At 44.1% G+C, this 20,791-nt stretch overlaps 1 protein-coding gene across 1 annotated transcript in view; it reads right to left on the bottom strand.

The window, feature by feature from the left end:
* The window catches only part of PAPPA2 (pappalysin 2), a 259,746-nt gene that overhangs the window by 133,859 nt on the left and 105,096 nt on the right, over positions 1–20,791 (bottom strand). The window contains exons 4-7 of the mRNA XM_063106943.1: positions 10,781–11,074; positions 8,851–9,043; positions 5,550–5,671; positions 2,252–2,741 (exon numbers count right to left, since the gene is read on the bottom strand). Coding sequence (XP_062963013.1) covers positions 2,252–2,741; positions 5,550–5,671; positions 8,851–9,043; positions 10,781–11,074 — 1,099 coding nt within the window. The remainder of the gene's footprint in view (positions 1–2,251; positions 2,742–5,549; positions 5,672–8,850; positions 9,044–10,780; positions 11,075–20,791) is intronic.

Raw genomic sequence — 20,791 nt, 5'->3', positions numbered from 1 at the left:
TCTGGCTGTCTCTAAAGCCCACGTGCACTGATCAGTTGAAGGGGAGAGGGCCCACAAAGTGAAGCTGCTGGTTCCAAGTTCTGCCCTCATCTTAATTTTGTCTGGTATCTGCCCTACTTGGACAACTACCGCCAAAGTCAAGCTGAGATGGGAGTTACTTAGGAGGACAGACCTTCAAAGGGTTGCTGGGACTGCCGTGAGTTGCCGCCAGAAATCTCCTGCCAACACCCTCCCTTTTCCACCTCGACCACAAAGCCTCCACTGCCTCACCTGATGCAACAGCCAGCAGGCAGGAAATGTCTTGGGGTTTCAAAAACACCTTTAAAAACCTCTGTACTGGCTTTTATGTATTTTACTAGGAAAGATACCTAAATATTAAAGACTTTTGAATTCTAAATTAGCTTTCCTTTTCATAGAAGCAACCATCTCATGAGAGTGCCAGATATTTCTAAAGCAAAACCAATTTTATATCCTAATCAATGCTGATGGTTTCCCTTTACAGCAGGGTTTCTGTCGAACTTCCTATGCAGCCATGCATAAAAGTCTTACACTGTTCTGTGGCTGGGAAAAGACTGGCAGGTAACGTCAGCCCATGTTTACTCTTTTTGGGGGGAACTCAGCAGCAGGTAGCCCCAGCTTTCAATGATCTGAACTTATAAAAGGCAGGGTGTTACTGAGGAAAGAGGGTCAAAATGAGATTCAGTCAGAAAATTGGATTTTAATCCTGAGTATGCCATTTATTTACTAGCTATTCAACCAAATTAAAGTTAAGCCTCAGTTTTCTCATCTATAAAATGGGATATTGTTGGCCTTAAACTTTGTGTGTGTCTATCAAGTTAGACAACAAATGTCATTTAACCACCTTATGAGAGAAACTCAAAAATAATATTTTTTCTTTTTAAGCCTTTCCCCATTAGCTTTTCAACCATTTCACTGTCTTCTAGTTCTAATTAAGAGAGCAAATATGGGAAGAAAAATGTAAGGAAGCTCAAGGTGGACACTATTCTCTGCTTTTTGTGTAGCTGCGGTAGACTGCCCAATGGCTACCCCATCCAAGATGCACCCCCCCTGCAATGCGATTTTGTCCCTCTTCCATCAGAAGGGAGAGTTTATTTTACCATCCCTTGAACTGGGAATTGGCTGCATGACTTGCTTTGCTAGAGGAACATTATGATGACTCACATAAAGCAGAGAGTTGAAAAGAGCAAGCGTCGGGGCTTGCCCTCCCTGCTGTGGAAACCCTTCCCCCACTGCGAGAAGCAGCCCAGGCCCAGTCTTGAGAGACCATGAGGAAGGAGGCCCTCATCTTCCCTTCCATGCCAGCTGTCTCAGCTGAGGCCTCCAATATGTGCATGAGGTCACCCCGGGCCATCTAAATCCAGCCAAGTCAGTCCAGAGGAGAACACCCAGCCCACCCATGGAATCATGAGAAATACATGTGCTGTTGAAATCCACTGCATTTCATGATGATTTTCCCTGCAGCACTACCTAACTGACATAGCACCTTGGGTAAAACTTAGCTTTAGCCTAGTCCCACCCTCTCGGCAGTCTCTGAGGAGAATTATGAGGTGAAGAGAATTTGCCTTTGGAGATACCGGCCTCCTTCTTTAGACACTGAATTCTCTGTAGGTAATGACCTTGTCTTCGTCCGTGTCCACAGCACTGAGCACAAAGGGCCAGGAACATGGTAGAACTCACCAAATTTAGAAAGAATAAACAGAAGCAAGAGAAAGAGGGGAGATGGAAGAGAAAGAAAGGAGGGAGGGGAATGAGAAGAGAAAAGAGGGAAAGAATGAAGCGCAAGTCATGAATGAGTCACAACATGGTGCAGTATGTGGAGGGACTCGCCTCTCTGCTCAGCTAGTGAAGAGGTGACTAACTTTTGAATGTTACAGGAGCTGTGGCGGATGATCAGAAAGCCACTGCCAGGAATCAGAAATGAAACTGTCACTAGACAGGAGCATTTGATTCTGACCAACCTGTCTGTGGCAATTACATTCAGTCCAACTGCAGCATCTCATACACTCACCTCTTTTCTCCATAATCACAGTGACAGCATCAGCAGTCAGAACACCTCCCTGCCCTTTCTGGGAAACCTCTTTCTTCATCTCAGATAGGCTATATTAGAATAAAATCCCCTCTGAGATTTTAAACCTATCTCCAACTAAGAGCATGTCAGAACGTAAAAAAGTGGGGAAAGTGGAAACAAAATCCACCCCTAGAGCCCCTAGAGCCTGGAAGCCCCACTCACACGTCCGTGAACTTCCGGTGCGGGTGTGTCACCACCGCGGGCGAGCCACTGGCGAACGGGGGCTCGCGGAGCACCCGGTACCTCACGGGCCTGCAGCCAGAGCACAAGGGACTGTGGGGCTGCGACGTCAGCAGCGCCGCGTCAATCTCCATCCGCTCGTCGAAGGTGTAGACTTTCACCCCTGTGACCTTCCCATCCACGTGTAGTTTGACAGTGAGTGGGGTGTCACAGAAAGTGTCTAAGGGGCCCAGGTGCACAGACTCCTGGTGTTCCAGCAAGATCTCCGTGTCAAAGAGAGCCCGGGGGGAGTCCATGGCGAGGTAAGTGATCCATAGGGTGAGGGTGTCGGCCAGGACCGGGTGGCGGAAGAGCAGCTCCAGGCTACAGCCTTCCGCGGGGCAGGGGACCGTCATGTTCATGTGGTGCAGGTGCAGCTCGGGACTCCAGGCCTGCAAGCTGGGCTCGCAGGGCCGATCCACGTCGGGAGGCCCTGGGGGAGGGGGGGAGGGGGAAGATCCATCAGTAAGTGCCCTTAAAAATCTGAAAATGAGCGCCCGTATTGGTGGCCACAAAGAGGAATGAAGAGGACACTTGGAATGCCTGCAGAAGTTGGTCGGCTTAGTGGGTTAGATTTTAAGTACTAATGAGGACAAAGGTGTAAAAGTAAAAAGCGTGATGCTCTTGTTACCCTATCAGCTGTACAGGGTGCCCTTTAATAAGAGAAACCCAGCAGGGAACTGGGAATGGAGAAACCCAGATCCTGGGTGGAAACATGAGGCTGATGCAGGGAAGTTAAATCATGTCCTAAAAGAATCCTTGAGCAGGACGGAATTACATGCACTTAGTTTATTAATAATTTATGATAAACGAATGCTTCTGACGCCCAGTGTTCATTTCAGTCTGTCACTACACTCTGTAGTTTTCCTCACAAAACTTCTTTCATTCCCTAAGATCCCACATTGGCAGTCCTTTGAATGAACTGTTGGCCAAGCTGTGAAACCATGCACTGGAATCTCCCTTACAGTTCAGGCACATGTGCAGTGAGCATGTAGGTAACCGTGTGGGGGAAACTGCAGGCAGAAAATGTAAACACGTATTATTGAGTGGGAGAAAATGGAGATTCAGTAGCTGAGTAAAAACATAATGGTGAAAAATCAAGTATTACAAATATATTAAGGTCAGCTCTATGGAAATAATCCATTCAAGGTGGTTTTATTTTATATCAGATGAGGGAATCAAAGAGAAAGTACTGAATTAGGGATCAGGAGGGTTAGGCTCTAACCATCATTGTGCCATTAGCTGTGTGACTATGGCATGTCTAAGCTTCAATTTCCTCATTTATAAAATAAGTAATAATATTTAACCCCTGCATTGCTAAGCTAGCATAGTATAGAAATTGTCTCTGCATTTGAAAAGATAGAATTATTGAGCCCTTCAGAATTTTGAAAATAGAGAATGTCTCAAACCCCAGAGGAAACAAATTCAAATGGGGGGTGGGAGGGGGGATGTTACATTTTATCATCCTTATTGTTTTATTGTTTTTTACCAACAATGTGTGTTGATTCATTCATTCATTCAGCAAAAATTGACTGTGTGCCTCTTTTACACCCAGCACTAATCTAGGTATTGGAGAGAAAGTGGCCAACAACAGAGATGAAGGTCTTGCCTTCATATATCTTGCAATAAATAGATAATGAAACATAAAGTATATTTCAAGTAGTAATGGCATCTTTGGAAATAAAGTAAGGAATACAAGAAAACAGAATTATGAGTTGGGTCTGGGAGCTATTTTAGATCATGGAGTCAGAGAAGTTCTCTCCAAGAGGCTGATAATTAAGCAGAGAATATGTCTGGTTCAATCTTCTATTCCCCATAGCATGTAGGAAGTAGATGGTGTCAATGAGGGTTCATTAAGTGTCATTAATTACATTTTGATCATATCCATAAATTCATATATTTGTGTCTATTCTGTTATGGATTCAATTACTTTTATGGCATGTATTTTAAATATGATCTGGTCCTTCATCCTTTCAAAGCAAAGAAAGAACAATATTTCTTAGCAGTATTTTCCAATGCTTATCCCAAAATATTAGCAAAGTAAAGTCCATTGGAAGCCAACCCAACAGCAGCACTGCCTGTCAGAAAGTTTTTATGATTACCTCATGTTAAAATATGAAGTGGAGGCCCTAGAAGTTGACTTGGTTTGCCTCAAGACACAACACAGGAATTAGAACCCAAAACTTCTAATTCCCTTCTCCTCTACAAAATAACTAAATTTTTCCATGAATTGAAAAGACAAAAGTACAGGGCCAGGGAGTTAAAGTGGCATTTAAACACCAGCACAGAACAAACTGTTTGCCACAGAAAGGGCCTTTTATAAAAATGCCAATCTCTAAATGAGTCCAATGCAGTAAATTTTATATTCACTTTCCATTCTTCCCTGAAAACTCTCATATTTAAAAAGTCATATACAATCAGTCAATTCAGTCATCTCTCTCCAGATTTCTCCTCAAGGTCCTGTCACTTGAGTAACTGAGAGCCCAAGATGACATCTTACAGATCCTATAGACTCTTAGAAGCTACAAGTCATGTCAACGGCATTTTCTGGACTTGAACTGGGGAGAGATTCATGCTGTAATTTTTCTTAAGGGCACTGATATACATATGTGAGTGAGTATGTGGCTGTTTGAGAAATTGGGGGAGGGACAGGAAAAGAGACATCAAAAAACACTTTCCTCCTCCAAGAGCCTAGCTTAGATCATATCCAAAGCACAACTAGCATCAGTGATTAATAGACTCATAAAATAGCATAGATGAGAACGATCAGTGTGGAACACCTAGTCCACCTCACCCTACCCAGACTCACTAGCCAGTGCAGGAGTGTTCCCTGCACTGTGTTCTCTGTCACTCTCCTGATATACAGGAGTAAAAGATCAGCTTACACTGTCACGTGGCAAGGCTGCTCCTCAGGCTGGTAGGCACATGCAACACTATATGTGCCAGCTATCTCACCCTGAAGTTGCCCCCTGCGTCTAACTGACTTCTCCACCCCTCTGTCCTATATGCTGATCTCTGCTTCTCCACAGCCACTGGGCCCCCACATTAAGCAAGTATGGGACATTTGCCACACAGGGGCACCAGGCAGTCTTTTCAAAGCCCTTGGAAATTTCTAGCAAACCATGCACTCTCACACACACATACACACTGCCATTCCTTTTTCTCACCATGCTACTTCTCCATGCTTTACATCCATCCCCATTCGGTGGCCATAGTGAATTTAAAAGCCATGGTACTTTACCCACAGCCTCTTCTGGTGTCCAGTAACCTGAGGAGTCACACACCCGCCGGGAGGAAGCCGTGTGCACATACTGACGGAATGTCCCATCTTCAGTGCAGTCTCCACACACACTGCCCGGGACCCTAGGAAGACCAAGGGACAGAGATGGGAAGAGTGCATTAGATGAACTGGGATAAGCAATGAGGAAGAACTTGGGGGAAGGGCAATGATTGTTAGTAAGGCCCTAGAGGGTAACTGGGAACACAGGTGTTTCTCAACTCATTTCCTTCTTGTGTAGATCTCATCTTTGCCAAATTCATAGTGACATGAAAATCTCAAAGTCACAAAGCAGAAAAATTTAACTAAGTCCTAAAGGAAGCCTGTGGAGATGAAAGTGAGCAGCTTCCGCACTAGGGGTATTAAACACAAAGCAATTACAATCTGAATCTTTCAACATAAAACTTCTTTCTATAGTGACTCTCAGCCATTCCAAGGTCCCTTGCATTTCCCCCACTAGAGCAAAGATTCTCAGAATAAACTTATTAGCTCTATGTGTTCTTATCATATACATAAAAGTCATATGAAATGTAATGTCCATTGGTCCACTGGCTCTCCATCGCCTATACATCTGGATTCCCTACCATGACCCAAGGTCCTTTACGAGCTAGCTCCAACCTCATCTACTGCAGTTCCTTCATGAATTTTATATTCTCATCACAATGAACGTGTCACTATTTCACATACACCTCGTGCCCTTCACACAGTTCCGTGAAACGCGCAGTTCTCTCTGCTGCCAATAAGACTTTCCAAGTTTTTCTGTTTAGCAAACTCTTACTCGTACTTCAAAACCCATTCAAACATACCCTCTGCAGTGGCACTTCGCCTGCCTCTTTTGAATGGCCAGCATGCCCTCCTCCGTGCATCCCCCACAGCTGCTCGCTCCTCTCTTAGGGCACTGCTATGTGGTATTGAGAATTTCCATTCACACTGTTTCCTCTCCTTGACTGTGGCAGGTCCAGATCAAGCACTTTTCTTCTCTCTATCCCCAACAGGTAGTACAGGGACTGGGCTCAGCAGTCCCTTGTGAATGCTTATTTTATGGATGTCCAGGAGAAAATTAATACAGTCTATGAAGATCTCTATAAGCACCATATTTGAAGTAACCAAAAGAGGTAGAGATAAGAATAGCTAAATAACAAGGGGATTTCACTTTTATGAGGCTTGCCCCTGATACATAGAATCTTTTTAGAGCCCGATTAGGAATGACAAATCTGAAGATGGAGGCATCAAATCAGGGTCTCTCCAAAGTAGGGGGAGAAGAGTAATATCTTGGCCTATGCCAGAAAAATGGTATTGTTAAATAATATAGTAAGTATGATAGCAGCTCCCGTTTATTAAGCACCTCACATACCTGACACTGTGCTCGTATGTGCTTTTCATAAGTTATCTCTAATCACTGTAATATCCCTATGTTTACAAATGTGGAAACTCAGGCTCAGAGAGGTTAAGTAAATTGCCTAAGGTCACAAGTTCTTTACTTCCTTTAAGCAAGTTCCCAAACACCACGTAGTGTCCAGTACTTCGACAACTAAAAGGTGTAGTTAAGATCCAAAGCCTGAGTCCCACCAGCACTCCCTCCTGATGCGGACACCACTCCAAACCACGTTTCCCTGATGCACTGGGCCCTGCTGGGACTGCTGCTGAGTGCGTAGCTGGGGCTCCTCTCTGACCTAAGGACTCCAAATACCTACTGAGGTGGAGTAAACATAACTCCAAGCATGACACAAATCACTGGGTATGTGACGTGAGTCCCCCTGACACACATGTCGGGAGGCCTCAAAACTGTAGCCCACCTAGCTGAGGAAAAGAAGCAAATTGCAGCCTTTTCTGCCAACAGACTCTCAGCAAGCCAGTACTGATGTCTGCTTTATCGTAACATTTGTACCCGGGAGAGAATTGAAAGATTAAATTGTTTATATGTGTTACATAAACTGATGTAAAACTCCGGTTTGCACATACCCACGGAGGACTCACTGTTCAGCCAGTCCCACTGAAGCTGCACACTTGCAGGAAGATGATCCTTACACACATCACGCAGATGTGTGTTGACTCGCAAATGGAGCCTGTCAGAGCTTGGGGGCCAATGGCAGTGAAAGCTACTTTGCAGGGTTGTGAGGTCTAAGTGTTGTCGTGCACTAAGTAAGCATCAAGGTATCAAGACAAGTTTCAAGGTCCCAGGAGTCTGGGAATACCACTTTGAAAAGGGATTCACTGGCTTTTCCCTCTTCTCTCTCCTCAGGCTCTCAGGAAAGCTGAAAGGCATGGAAATGCATACTCCTGGGACATCTAGCTCCTTAACTGGGGCCTGACACTCAGAGAAGTGTGACATAAGGAAAAGGAACAATCTGCCTGCTAAAAAGCAAAGCTTTAAATTCAAAGAAATCACTTATTCTGTGTCCCTCACTAGTGGATTTCCAGTGGATTCCCCCAATTCACCTCTATTTAGATGTGGGGTCTTGGGCTAACCACCATATGTAAAAGTATGCCTCAGATTTCTCATATAGTGGGAGTTATGTACTTACTGCAAGGACTAAATAAGATGAGTATGGGTAAAATACCTAGCACAGTGCTTCACACATAATAGGACCAATGGACGACAGCCACTCTTGTTATTTAGAATACAGCAGTAGGTAGATTTTGAAAGAGGCCAGTCTGCACAGGTCACTGATGGGATTCTGGTTCTTCTCGGTTAAACCACATTACCCCATCCCCCACCAACTATCAGATGTCACTCTTTTTTCTACCTTTCTCTCCTTTTTATAAAAATTTTCCTGACATTTGTTTACAGCAATATGCAAAGGATGAATGAAAGGTAGTTTAAGTATTGTGCTTGTCTTCAATAAACACGTCTTGGGTGTCTATTGAGGCAGACCAAGAGACAAGGACACAAAAAATAGTCCTGCTGTCCCCTGCACCTGGCTGGCTGTGAGTCAAATGGGGCAGACAGAAAAATGAACAGATAGTGACAATTCCATCAGATGGTGGCCATAACAGGGGGAGGCACAGGGTGCAACAAGAGAAATGCCCACATCACATAAGTCAGTTGAGATCTTAATGCACACCTTGTACATTGGTGGCTTAGATGACTTTCTTAGATACTGAGAAAGTAGATACTTAGCCCTGCTAAGGAAGTGACAAAGGAGCAGTTGGGAGGAGGCAGCCCTGAGCAGCGGCTTCCTCTCGCTTCACATCCTTCCCCTTCTTAAAATGAAATGCCACAGAGAAAATGTCCCAGCTCCTTCATAGCAGGCGCCTCTCTCACCTGTCATACACAACTCCACTGATTGGAGGCAGCCAGTGGATGGTGAGGGACTTGTGGGTCTGCCCGACAACCACGGGTGGGAGGGGGATGGGGGCGGGCTTCCTGCTTTGACTCCATTGCTGATACACAAGGTCCAAATAGCAATGCATTCGGGCCACTTGGTTAGGGCTGAAGCTGTCAGTGCAGTCATCGTCTGCGGAGACAAAAAAGGGAGCATGAGACGTGGAGGTTTTAACCTGTAAAGCCTGCCAAGGCAGGGATAAATTCTGCCTTGTCCACGACTGAGTTGCCAGTACTTAACCCAACATCTTGCATTTGTTAGGCTCAATAAACACATGTTGATTAAATGAATGAATGCATTCTGTCCCAGTAAAGAATCTAAGTTGAGGTGAGTAAGAGAAGGCAGAGACATAGCACTTATCTCTGAAGCAAGGTCATTACCTTCATATCGGGGTGGCCCAGGGTGAAACTCGCCCTGTAGTACAAGGCTGCTCCGAGTTAATGGCTGCTTATTCAGCAAACCACAAGATGGCAGTGTTTCAGCAGATGGCCTTTTCACTTGTGAACGTGTGTGGAGTTGCAGACACCTGCTTTAATGCTTCGTGTTGCTGGCAAAGGCTTGTGAGTATTCAGTGGAGATGTTCAAGGGGAGATAGAGCCAAAATATTAAGGAGACAGAGGGCTGGGCATGGTTGTCCCAGCCTTACTTTTGGAACTAGCAAAGTCTCCCTATTAGGTAACTTTTTCATAAGGTTGAAAAGGGAATTATTTTAATTTCAGGAACTTTTCTAATGAAAGTACACCAGTCAAATACTACCCCACCCTACTTCTTAAGTGCATCCTCTTCCCACCTCAAAGGCGGTATCTAAAGAGCTCTGCCCTCTTCACCCCAAGAGATATCTGGTATCTCTGCCCCTGCAAGGGCCACCGACCCTGCTGGGGGAGGCAGAGGTGCTGGTGCATGTGAATGATTCACCACAGCAACACCTGGACAGAAACATCTTGATAGGTCACAGATGGAATCAGCTCATCACTTTTTCTTTCTGTCAAAGACATGACCAGGGTCTGGTGGCTTATCCTTTTTGGGGTAGTTCTAGAAGAACTTATCACCAAACAAGCCTCTAGAATTTACAGGAAAATGATCTTCCTTCACCATTAGAGTAGGTAATCAAATCAAATCACTCCTTAATCATAAGGATAAATTTGAGTCCATTATTGGGACACCGATGAGTATTGCTTTTTGCCATAAATAAAGAAGGTGTGAGAGACAGGGAAGAAGGATAATCCAGAAGCTGAATTGAGGAAGGACAAGGCCAGACAGCATGGACATTCCCAGGGCCAAAAAGGCACCATCTGTAAAATGCAATGGCACCATTGGGGAGGGGGGGTGCTAGGCAGGCTAAGAACCAGTACTTGGCTACTGTTGGAAGAAGAGAATCTAATATATATATTTTTAAATAACATAAAATAAAAAGAAATCCTGGGATTAAATTAACCAAGCCACCTTGCTGACCAACTGCAAAAATTGTACAAAGAGCCACCTTGACCCAGAAACCTCTTTCCCCTATAACTACCGGACTCCTCTTCAGAGTAAACTCCTAAGAATGTGGGTGAGAACAAGAATAACCAAGTTCTAGAAGTCAAAGAGATCTCAAGAGGGCTTTTGGCTTTTTTTATCCTATCCAAGATAGAAGTGTGTTTTTCTTTTAAGTTCTTGTGGAAGAGAATTCAGTCAACAAGGCCACTTCATATTTCAGTATTTCAAGTTCTTCAAAGACATGAAAAAAGGGATATCCCATTAAAAGTACACTACAACCCTCTGACATGAATGATTGCTTCACTCCAGTTCTCATACCTCCTCCCTCTGGGACCCCTAAGGGCCTCCGTGCAATCTTAACAGAAAACAGAAACATCAGGACTGCTATGATACCTGTGTAGCTCATGTAGTTGTTGAATGGAGCCCCAGGGAAGGAGGTGAAGCCGCAGGTGTCATTGGTAGGCTCTGGGTCCTGGCACAGCTTACTCTTGGGAGTGGGGGCAGTGTCGGCACAGAGGTCTCCCGTTTCCATGGACGGCACCGTCTCCCTGCAGGGGTCATCACATGATTCTCTTTCACTGACACCTTTGAAGACATGGTAGAGTCCCAGGACATGCCCCACTTCATGGATCATGATGTTGGTGTGGCCAGGCATGCCATAGTAGGCTGGGTTGAGGACAACACCACCTGCAATAGAAGGTTTGCAGAACATCTCTGAGCACAGCATGAATAGCAGCCCTCCAATCCTTAATTCTGTCTTCTGACAAACATCAAATATTCTATTTAAGCCTCTAAGAACAAACTTTATTACTTCTAGTGGCACCTGCTCATTGCTCTTCCCTCTTGCCACCAACACTCTCTGAACTAATCAATAAACATTTCTTTAACCCCTATCATGGGTGAGAGCTATCCTAGAGGCTGGGGATGTCAGTATGGACAAAACAACATGATAGAGGGCCGGAATTCTCAGTCCTGGCTGCACATTAAAATCACCTGGGGGAGTTTTTAAACATACAGAGGTTTAAATCCTACCCCAGATGAACTGAATCCAAATATTTGAGGATGGGGTTCATGTATCAGTATTTTTTCAAACTCCTCAGGTTGAGAGCCAGAGTCTAGGTGAAAGTACATGAGGTATAGAGCCAGGGAAATTTGGGTCTGACTCCTGGCCCGTCCACATGCCAGCTTTGAGGACTTTGACAGATATCTGACCTCTTAGAGCTCAGTATTGTTGTCTGTAAAGTGAGGATGATAGCACCAGCATTTGCTTAATCTTAAGCATTTGGCACATTGTAGCTGTGCATGTTGCTTCTGATTTCACAACCCCTCCTCTCAAGGAGACAAAAGACAGTCCTCATCAGTGAGACAAAAGACAAGTCCAACTGAACTATCACGAAATTCAGAATGTCACAGGTAACCCTCACTTCTCAAAAACCTCCATGAGAACACCAGTGGCGGTGTTTCAGAGAAGAGTTCATTGCACCCAATTAGGCTTAGATGAAAGACCTAGTCATATCATTTTAACCTTATTAAAGAAAAGCCTAAAGACCTCTGCATGCCCCACCTTCTGTCTGGGGTTCTAGCTTATTGAATTTCCAGGCCCTGTTTCTCTCCTCTCCCCATGTTTGAGACACTTGACTTTCCTTATCTATCCCCCAAAACTGTCAGGATCAGGCCCAATACCATCTCAAGGACCTGAGACAGAGGATGTCAATAGCTTTGGATCAACCTTTGGGGTCCAGAGTCACTTTTGCCTGTGTTGCTAGGCTGGCCCTGCCCTCCTGTTCCAGTCTGATCCCAGTCTCTGGGACTTGCTTCATTCCTCACATTTGAGTCCTTCCTGTATCTATTGTCTTCTGAGTAAAGCAAGTCCTCCAGAAGAACAGCCCCACCTTTCTCTTGCGAGGTCATTTCCAAGGACCACATCCTATTCCTGAACTCTATACAATGCGCCTTTGATAACTCCACACATGGCTTTATGAGCAGGACATAATCAGAGGGAATCTGGTGCCACACTCACTTGTTTTATCCAACGGGCAGTTCCACATGCCTTTCTGGTGACTACCTTACTGCAAAGGGCTGTTTCTAAATCCACATTCTGGTCTCCCCCAGACTACTCAGACTGGCATTAACCAAGCCATGCCCAGCCTCATACTAAGATACATGTGTCTACTTTCACATCTAAAATAGAACTAGAGCTTACCTCCTGTGTTTATCACTTCACCAACTTCTGATAAAAATTCTTACTCTCTAATATTGTGCCTTTTTCCTTTCTTTTTTCTTTTATAAGGTTATTTTATGAGGTTTTTTCATTTGTGCATCATTATCATTATGTCAACATAAGGTTAAAGTAACTTGAAAACCTCTATTTCAATAACATCTGGAGTGCCTGGTATTTGAATAAATCTGGTGAAATGCAGTATTTTCACTCTCCAAGATGCCTACCACTTCAGGTTTACATACCCAAGGGCAGTTGTGGAGTATACTAACATTTATAAAGCACATGTATTTCACAGGGCCTAGTTTCCAAAGCCCTGTAGTTTCAGGTATAACCTAACCTTTTAAAATTACATATAGAAATGTTAAGCTTGCAAAAGACAGGAAACTTTCCCCAGGCTAAAGTCTCTGTTGTGGATATAGAATTGTAACACAGCAAAGTTGCTGGCTCTCAATGACAGACGTCCTTGAGAGCAGGTTAACCTCCTGACTGATATGTTAAAAAAGTTGCTTTATTGTTATGTAAAAATACTGAGGAAACTGCTGTAGGAAAACACAGTATTTGCTAAGAACAAGTTTTTGTTGGTGGATTGACTTAACCTTTTGCAAATTGCATTATAGAATGTCACTTTGTTATTTCACTGATGTTACCAGCCTCTATTGTTAAACTATATTTAACCATAACCCCACCTATGTTCCTTTTCTGTAACTTTCTGGCCTGAAGAAAAAAATACGAGACAGAACCCCAGCTCAGTGTTAATTTCCCAAAGGAGGAATGCCTGTCTCCTGAGGGTTCCGAAATTAATCCCTTTGGGTTTTCTCACTGCTCAGAAGAAATGGGCTTTGAATAATCCTTTTTGCATCTCTGTCACCCTGTGTGAGGCAAAGCAACAGCAGTAATAATCACCAATGAAGTTCATGCACAATTATGACCTCTTATATTCCCTAATTATGACTTCTGTTAGTTCCCTAACAGCATACCCGACCTTCACATCAATGGAGATATTCAAAAGAGAACGTTTTTCTGTTCTCTCCAATTCCCTCTTTGTTCCTCTTCCTGTGTCTTCACACTCCTCCCCCTACATATACTTACTCCCTTTCTTTCCTTCTCCTTCTCCGCCTGCCACCTCTGAGTAAGCTTCGAATTAAAAAAAAAATAAAAAAAGAACTAATCTTTCAGAAAAAGGACTTCAAAAGGCTTTAAGGTTTAAGCATCCACATTGATTAGTTTTTGCCAAATGGTGTTTGTAAATTCTGGTCCTGGGTGATACTTTGAAAAACAGTGAAAAAGTAGTATCAGTGGTTAAATATGCCTAAGAAAAATGGAGTATGCTGTACTCTCCTTGTGAAAACTCACCGTGCATATGAGAATCATTATATTACAGGCCCTGAAAAGTCCTATAGCAGTTTTGTTTAACACTTTGCTTTCCAAATTGATTTTAACACCGACCTGTTTGGGGTAGAATACCTTTGACATCTCTGGAGTACCATGTTCCTTAGAGCACAATTCAGGAAACACTACCAAAGAAGAAGAAAACTCCCAATCAATAGTTATTTTCTACCCATATGTCTTACCTTTGAGCCAATATCAAATATCCCCTCTCTCTATGGTCAGTCCAGCCCGAGTCCTTTTGTGATCTTTCCAGTTACAAAGAAAGAAATTATAAATGAGCAGAAAGAAGGTTCCAGGAAGAAGGGATGGCAAAGCAGTATGTGTCAAGGAAGGAGGGACAAGCAAGCATGTGGGCCTGGGGACACTTGAGGAGAATGTGGAGTGGGCATTACAACAGTAGGCTTCTCATCAACCTCCAGAAGTCTCTGCCTCAACCCAAATGAGAGATTTCCAAATCTAGGAATATTCTGCAACAGGTTTATAATCAGCTTTAAATAAACCCGTTTATTTATTTATAAGTGGAGTAAGGGGCATGCAAATGCAAGCCCTCAACACTCCCAGCAAATCCCATCTACGCCCAGAACAATCGGCCAGCGTTCTCCTCTGCAGCACTGCAGGTGCACATTCCCCAAAAAGGAGAATACAGATTTAATCAGACAGCACCTGCACTTTAATTAAAAACATAAACATCTCAACACACATTTGCAACAGTTATGTTTTTCATTCCAGAGAGAATGAACTTCTAAAAAATCATCTGTATGGGACATATAGTAATGGGTTTAATAACCAAAGGTGTGTTCAATAGAGTATTGCACAAAATATAAAAATAGAAAAAATAGAAAGTGTAGAAGTATAGGAAATATAGAACAAAATACTGTTCTAATTTAGGGATAAGTGCTAGACAAACCAATTCATGCTGAGAAAAAAGCCCAAGGTCCTGGACCTGTTACAGTAATTCTACCCACTAGAGAACAAGGTAATGGAATCACCTGGATTAGAATGAAAGGAAATTGGAGTGTGAGCCTGACCCTGACTAGTGCTCTGTCCGGGGCAGTGTGACCTTTCCCGTGGTCTCTTCATTTGTCAAATGTAGGGCTAGACCGGCTTACCACAAAGATTTCTTCCTATTCTCATTCCTTGTCTGTAAGAGCTCACATGCAGGACTTCGTGAGACAATCATAAATTCATGTGAAGAAATCAGTGTTATCATGGACTGCCACCACCTCGGCCTTGCAGCTGGTATTCCAAGACTCCCATCTCTCCATAGCCTGAGGGCAGGGGAAAGCTGGGACTGAGCAGCTGAAGACATTCTACTGTCAGGTCAGCTATAAATTTTCAAGTGATCCAGACTCACTGCCTGTTAATCCTCCTGCCCTTTCCACAAGTTTGCACTCTCCATCCCCTCCCCTGCACCCAGGGGTCCCACACTGTTCTCAATCACTCTCTATTTCAACTAAAACAAGCTTTTTAATAATGGATCTGCAACATAACCAGTGTCATCTTGGACAAGCCCAAGTGCAAAATGGCCCAGTCCACCTCCTCCCCTCCCCTCCCCCGTTCTCTCTTACAAGAAGCCTCACGGTTTTGGAGAAAACGAAACTTCCAGCATTTCCACAGATGCAGAACTCTCCATCCCCATGACCTAACTCAATCCCCACCCCAGAATTACATCACCCAGCTCTTGGCACCAGCACACCAATGTAAGATCTACCACCCCCACACCTGGTGCTGTCCCCATTCTCAGGGCAGCCCCAGACTGTCCTCCATTTTGAGTACAGCCTGGCAGATTTCTTTCTTTAATAAAGCTTGAATGGTACCTGGTATCTTGGCTCACTTTCTTTCAGTTAATATTAAGGGGAGTGGGTTTTAGTCACTCACAGAGACACACACTCATATTATTAAGGGAACGGATTTTAACCACTCTCACACACACACAACCCCCATGTGGGTAAGAAGAAAGACATTATTTCATGATTTAGTTTAGAAAAGTTTTTATGTTTTAATAAAACACACACACACACACACACACACAGTGTATCTATGTCAAAGCCTGAGTGAGGCATAAAGACTTATTGCCCAAAAACTACAAAGAGGAAAGCAAGAGCTTCTTTTCATTAAGAAGGAACGAGACATGATAATAAATAAAAACTGAGTCCTCAGAATGGCAACCCCCTCCTGCCCTCTCCACCCTTTGGGTGTTCCCAGCGAGGGTCTGAGGAGCGTGCATTCCCACCCTGTCAGGGACTACGCAATCCTTTCCCAGGAACAACACTGTAAGAACAAGGAAACGATGGTGCGAAGTGCTACCTGTCGGTACCATTTCACATGACTGCTCATACCAGCCGGCGCTGCCTTCCGACTAACACCTGGGCCCCACATTCTCCCCCATTCTCATTGCCAGCCACACACAGCACGCTCTGAATGATTACAGTGGATCCTAACCCCTGCGCAGAAGCTTCTCTCTCACAAGGCAGCCTTTCGAGTGACCAAGACTCCTTCCTTAGCTGTGGACAGTCACTGGAAATGTATTGATCCTTACTTTTGAGGACATGCCTTAGAAGCTCTCAAGGCCATTTCCTGATCTGTTTAATGGTAATAACAAGAGTTTCCACCTCAAAGGATTATTATGAAGATTGAAGTAGTGATGTAGCTTATTTCCTAGGGCAAAGTAACTCAACATCTATGTTAGACCAGTTGTTGATATCACTAGAATTCTCTGTGCAGTCTGGCAGTGCACACTCGTCTGCCTCTCTCCCCTCTGGTCTCCCCACATCCACCTTCATTCAAGAGAATGGAAGCTGGAGCCTGACCACACACAGGGTAGGCCTCCCAGGGTAAAACCCGGCATCGCCAGGCAAGGTAGGCAAACACCCTCTATAAGGAGCTCTGACGTGCCCCTCAGCTGCTCACACTTTGCTTCCGTGTTGTTTTAATCCTCTGATCCATGGACACCCACGAGATGAACAGGACTTAAACGGGGCTGTGAATAGACACGTGCCCACTCTCTCCATAGACAGCATACTGGTGTGCAAAAGTTACTCCTAGCAGCCCAAAATCAGCGACAGTAGGAGGAAAGGAAATCTTATGGAATGGGGACTGTGAGCGAAATTCTTCATAGATTTTGCTGGTTAGGTCAGATTTACAAAGACACCTCTGTCCTATAGGGCCAATCATCTCTTCCTTCTCACTCCTCTAGTTATGAAGGATACAAGTGTCATTTTCTGTACTCAAAACCACTTTCATTTGTGTCTTTCCTCATGTTGAAGGACAAAGTTAACACAGAGATGAGGGATAAAATATAGTGGTAAAATGAGGAGTAGGGATAGGATTCCCTCTCCTACAATCAAATCCTTCCTTCTGTGCTCTGCTCTCTCCTGCCACATTGAAACTGGAAGGAAAAAAGTCGTTGCCAATATATATTCTCAACTGTACCCTGGCCCCTCAGCCTTCATCTGAGACACTGTCAGACCCCCTTCCCCAACACTCATCCTGCTAGGCAGCCACAGGACTGATGGCAGGACCAGGGGCACTTACTCAGGGGGACTTGGAAGCAATAGCGTAAGTGTATGAGCGAAGTTTTGGAAATACTAACATTCTATCCTGGTGGTTTCAGGCAGGTCTCCTTCCCCCTACCCGCTTCCAATTCAGGATGCCACACGCTTCTGCATTCATTACTTCATTAGGAGGTATACAGCAGAATGAAATGCCTGAAAAGAAGAAATCCTCTCCTGGCTATAGAGTTTCCAAATTCTATGCCATTCAGGTCCTGAGAGGACTCCATGGTTTGGCCAGCACAGTGGATGGACTGAGGATAGCTATCCTTGCCTTCACACTACCAACATGACCAGCACCAAAATAACCTAGAAAAGATTCCCCTAAGCTGAAGTAAAAGTGATAAAAGCTAAATAATGGAAACATAGAGATGGTAGTGGGTCCAATGAAGTTGACTGTACTCTGCCTTTTGAGTCCCTGGGAAAAGAATAAAACCCAGAATAGTTTGTGTGATCGGTCAACAGGGGGTTTTATCTCATTCCAGAGAAGGATTCTTGAGTAAGTGGCTTCACTCTAGAGAAGAACAGCTGACTGGTGAGGCTAAGCAGGAAGGTGACAGAGAGCCTGCGGAGAGTACTTAAGGGGGTTCCCTGGGATGCGGACAAGGATCACGTCAGGTGACCAGCATCACCTGATGACTAGGGGCAAAACAGATAAATTCCCCTGTGGCCTTGGCATGTGTAAGCCATTTCTACAGTTAGATACAGCTCCAAGCAAAAGCGGCATTGTCGACTTAGAGTAAGTGTCTACTACTCAGCAACATGGGAGCTCAAAATAAAAATCAAGTTCAATTACAGAAGAATAAATAGTCACATTTCTTGCATGCCTGAATGTGTCTACTGACACTTGAACTCAGTACATGCCAGTACCATCAACTTGTACATAGAACACAACAGGAATGGGGCCCTCTGGATTTAGCAGCTGGTGGCCATGTGTGGCACAGATGTTCCTTAACGACTGGTGAGGGCAGTAAAAATGCCTCCTTAGAAAAGAACTTGCAGTGTTGATTATAAGGGATAAGCTAAAGCAATAAGACAGAGTCGTTGTGTGGTCTAGGGGATAGCGCAGAGGAAGAAAAGAGAGAGAAATTGCTGATTCAGAGATGAAGTCCTGGTAGAAGACAGCCAAGCTCCCAAAAATGATGCAGTATTTCCAAGTTCCAACTGGCTTTTCTCAGGTTTAACACAAGACCGCTAGAGTGGCTCATGATAAGGAGAATGATTCTCAAAGCCACTTCTATTAAAAAACTCTTGGGCAGTTTGAAAAAAGGACACTGGTTAAAAATGACTTTAAAACAGTTCTATAAAATTTTAGGGCTGAATGTTATATGCCCATAAAACAGGGAGTTTGAGGGCTGGTCTGCAGGTGCCTACGTAATTCCTTCCAGTTTCTAGCTAAAATACACTCCCCCAAAACATGCTCTACACAATGAAGGGGCAAAGCTATAAACAGTTGCCTTGGGGTCCAAGGAAGGAACACTTCAGGGCAGGGCAAGGGAAGAAAGTGGCATAGCGGACTGACAAGACAAAGGGAAAGAAGGATGGAAAAGATAAAAAAAAAATAGAATGTAACAGGAGGTAGAAAGAGAAGCAAAACTTTGCAGAACCAGCCCAGGAACTGTTCATCTTCAGCTCTTGTATTGGTTTCCTGTTTTTACAGCCTGTGGCCTCATTAGAAGGAATTCTTGTCCTAGTGAAGACTGAACCAAGACAAGCCCGTGTAGAGGGGGAAGACTGTGCAGGGTGTGGTGTTGTCTGTCTCTCCTTGCATACCCTTTCAGCTACTTCTACCCCCAACTGTCAAGCACCCAGGGGTCTCTAGCCACCCCTACATCATAGGAGAAAAGTAATCAATTAAAGCCAAAGATGTTATTACTGGGGCCTTGGAGACTTCGTATAACTTTTTCCTTGCTTCTGTGTGGGAGCAATGCTTCTCCACTCACACACAGCGACAACCTCATGACAGCATTTTCAGCACTACCTACTATGAATGCAAAAGATAGTTTCTATAATTCATTTATTCATTAAGCATTTATTGAGCATCTATTCCATGTCAGGCTCTGTTTTGGAGTACAAAGGATTCAATGGTCTCTAAGACATGTTTTAAAAGAGAAGATCTTTCAAACCACTGCATATAAAAGTGATTATTTACTCCACACACTTAACAAATATACGAACCTACCTTTGGAATACCCCAATTTCAGAGCATAAAATTTAAATCTTAGAGTAATTTTGTCCAAGACTCTTAATATTCAAGAGTACTCACTGTGTTCCAAATCCCAAGGTACCCAGAATAACCCCATTTGCTGAGAGTCATCTTCTGGCAATTAAATAATCTACAATTGCAGCCAGTGGGTAATTACGAGGAATACTCCTTGCCTCATTCATGTCAAGTAATCTGCCTCATAAAGGATTCTATAATCCCTCATCTTCACATAGTGCACTCATGTTTACACGTCTTATTTTTTCCTTGTCTCCAGAAAGACTCACTATTCTTTGGCATAGTGAAAGGAAGACCAGTACATAGCGGACAAGACTGGCTCTGATCTAGCCCAACCATTCTATGACTAGTTGCAGCAGAGTCCACGGACTCCCAGTAACAATTTCATGATCTATAAATTCTCGAGTGCCTCTGAGTGTGCTCACCTACCAAGCTCACCTCTCTCAGCATCCTCTCACGGACTATAAACATGTTCAAGTTTCTTTCAATCTAACACTTTCTTTGATTCATCATCACCCTCCAGTTATCATCTTTTCCACACTAGTGCTTTATGCCTTCACAGCCAAACTTCTTGTAAGATTCACAGGCCCCTCTCTTCCTTCGGTGAACTCTTCCACCTAACCCACTCTGGTTTCTGTACCTGCACTCCACAGAACTGATCTGGCTGAGATTACAAAGACATCCCACTTGTCAAATCAATGGATATTTTTAGCACCTGAGGCTTTATCCACATTGTGCATGAATGGATCACAATGGATGTAACATCCTAATCTCAATATCTAACTGTTTGGTTAAAAGGAAGTTGAGGTTCATCCTGAGAGACATTTTACAAAAGTTCTGGGTGGGGAAGGGCATCTCGCCTCTGAGCTAGTTTCTGCTGCTTTCAACTTCTCCTGTCCCCTATGCTGCTGTTGCCTTGCCATCCCAAAGATAGCTGCCACCCCTGCATCAGCCCCGTGATGGCTACTCTCCTCCAGCCCACTGGGCACCATGACATTCGCAGCCCTTACCCAAGCAGCTGC

This window comes from Cynocephalus volans, chromosome 8 (assembly GCF_027409185.1).
Source record: "Cynocephalus volans isolate mCynVol1 chromosome 8, mCynVol1.pri, whole genome shotgun sequence".
In the NCBI taxonomy this organism is placed as follows: Eukaryota; Metazoa; Chordata; class Mammalia; order Dermoptera; family Cynocephalidae; genus Cynocephalus; species Cynocephalus volans.
This window is presented reverse-complemented; position numbering and strand designations above follow the sequence as displayed.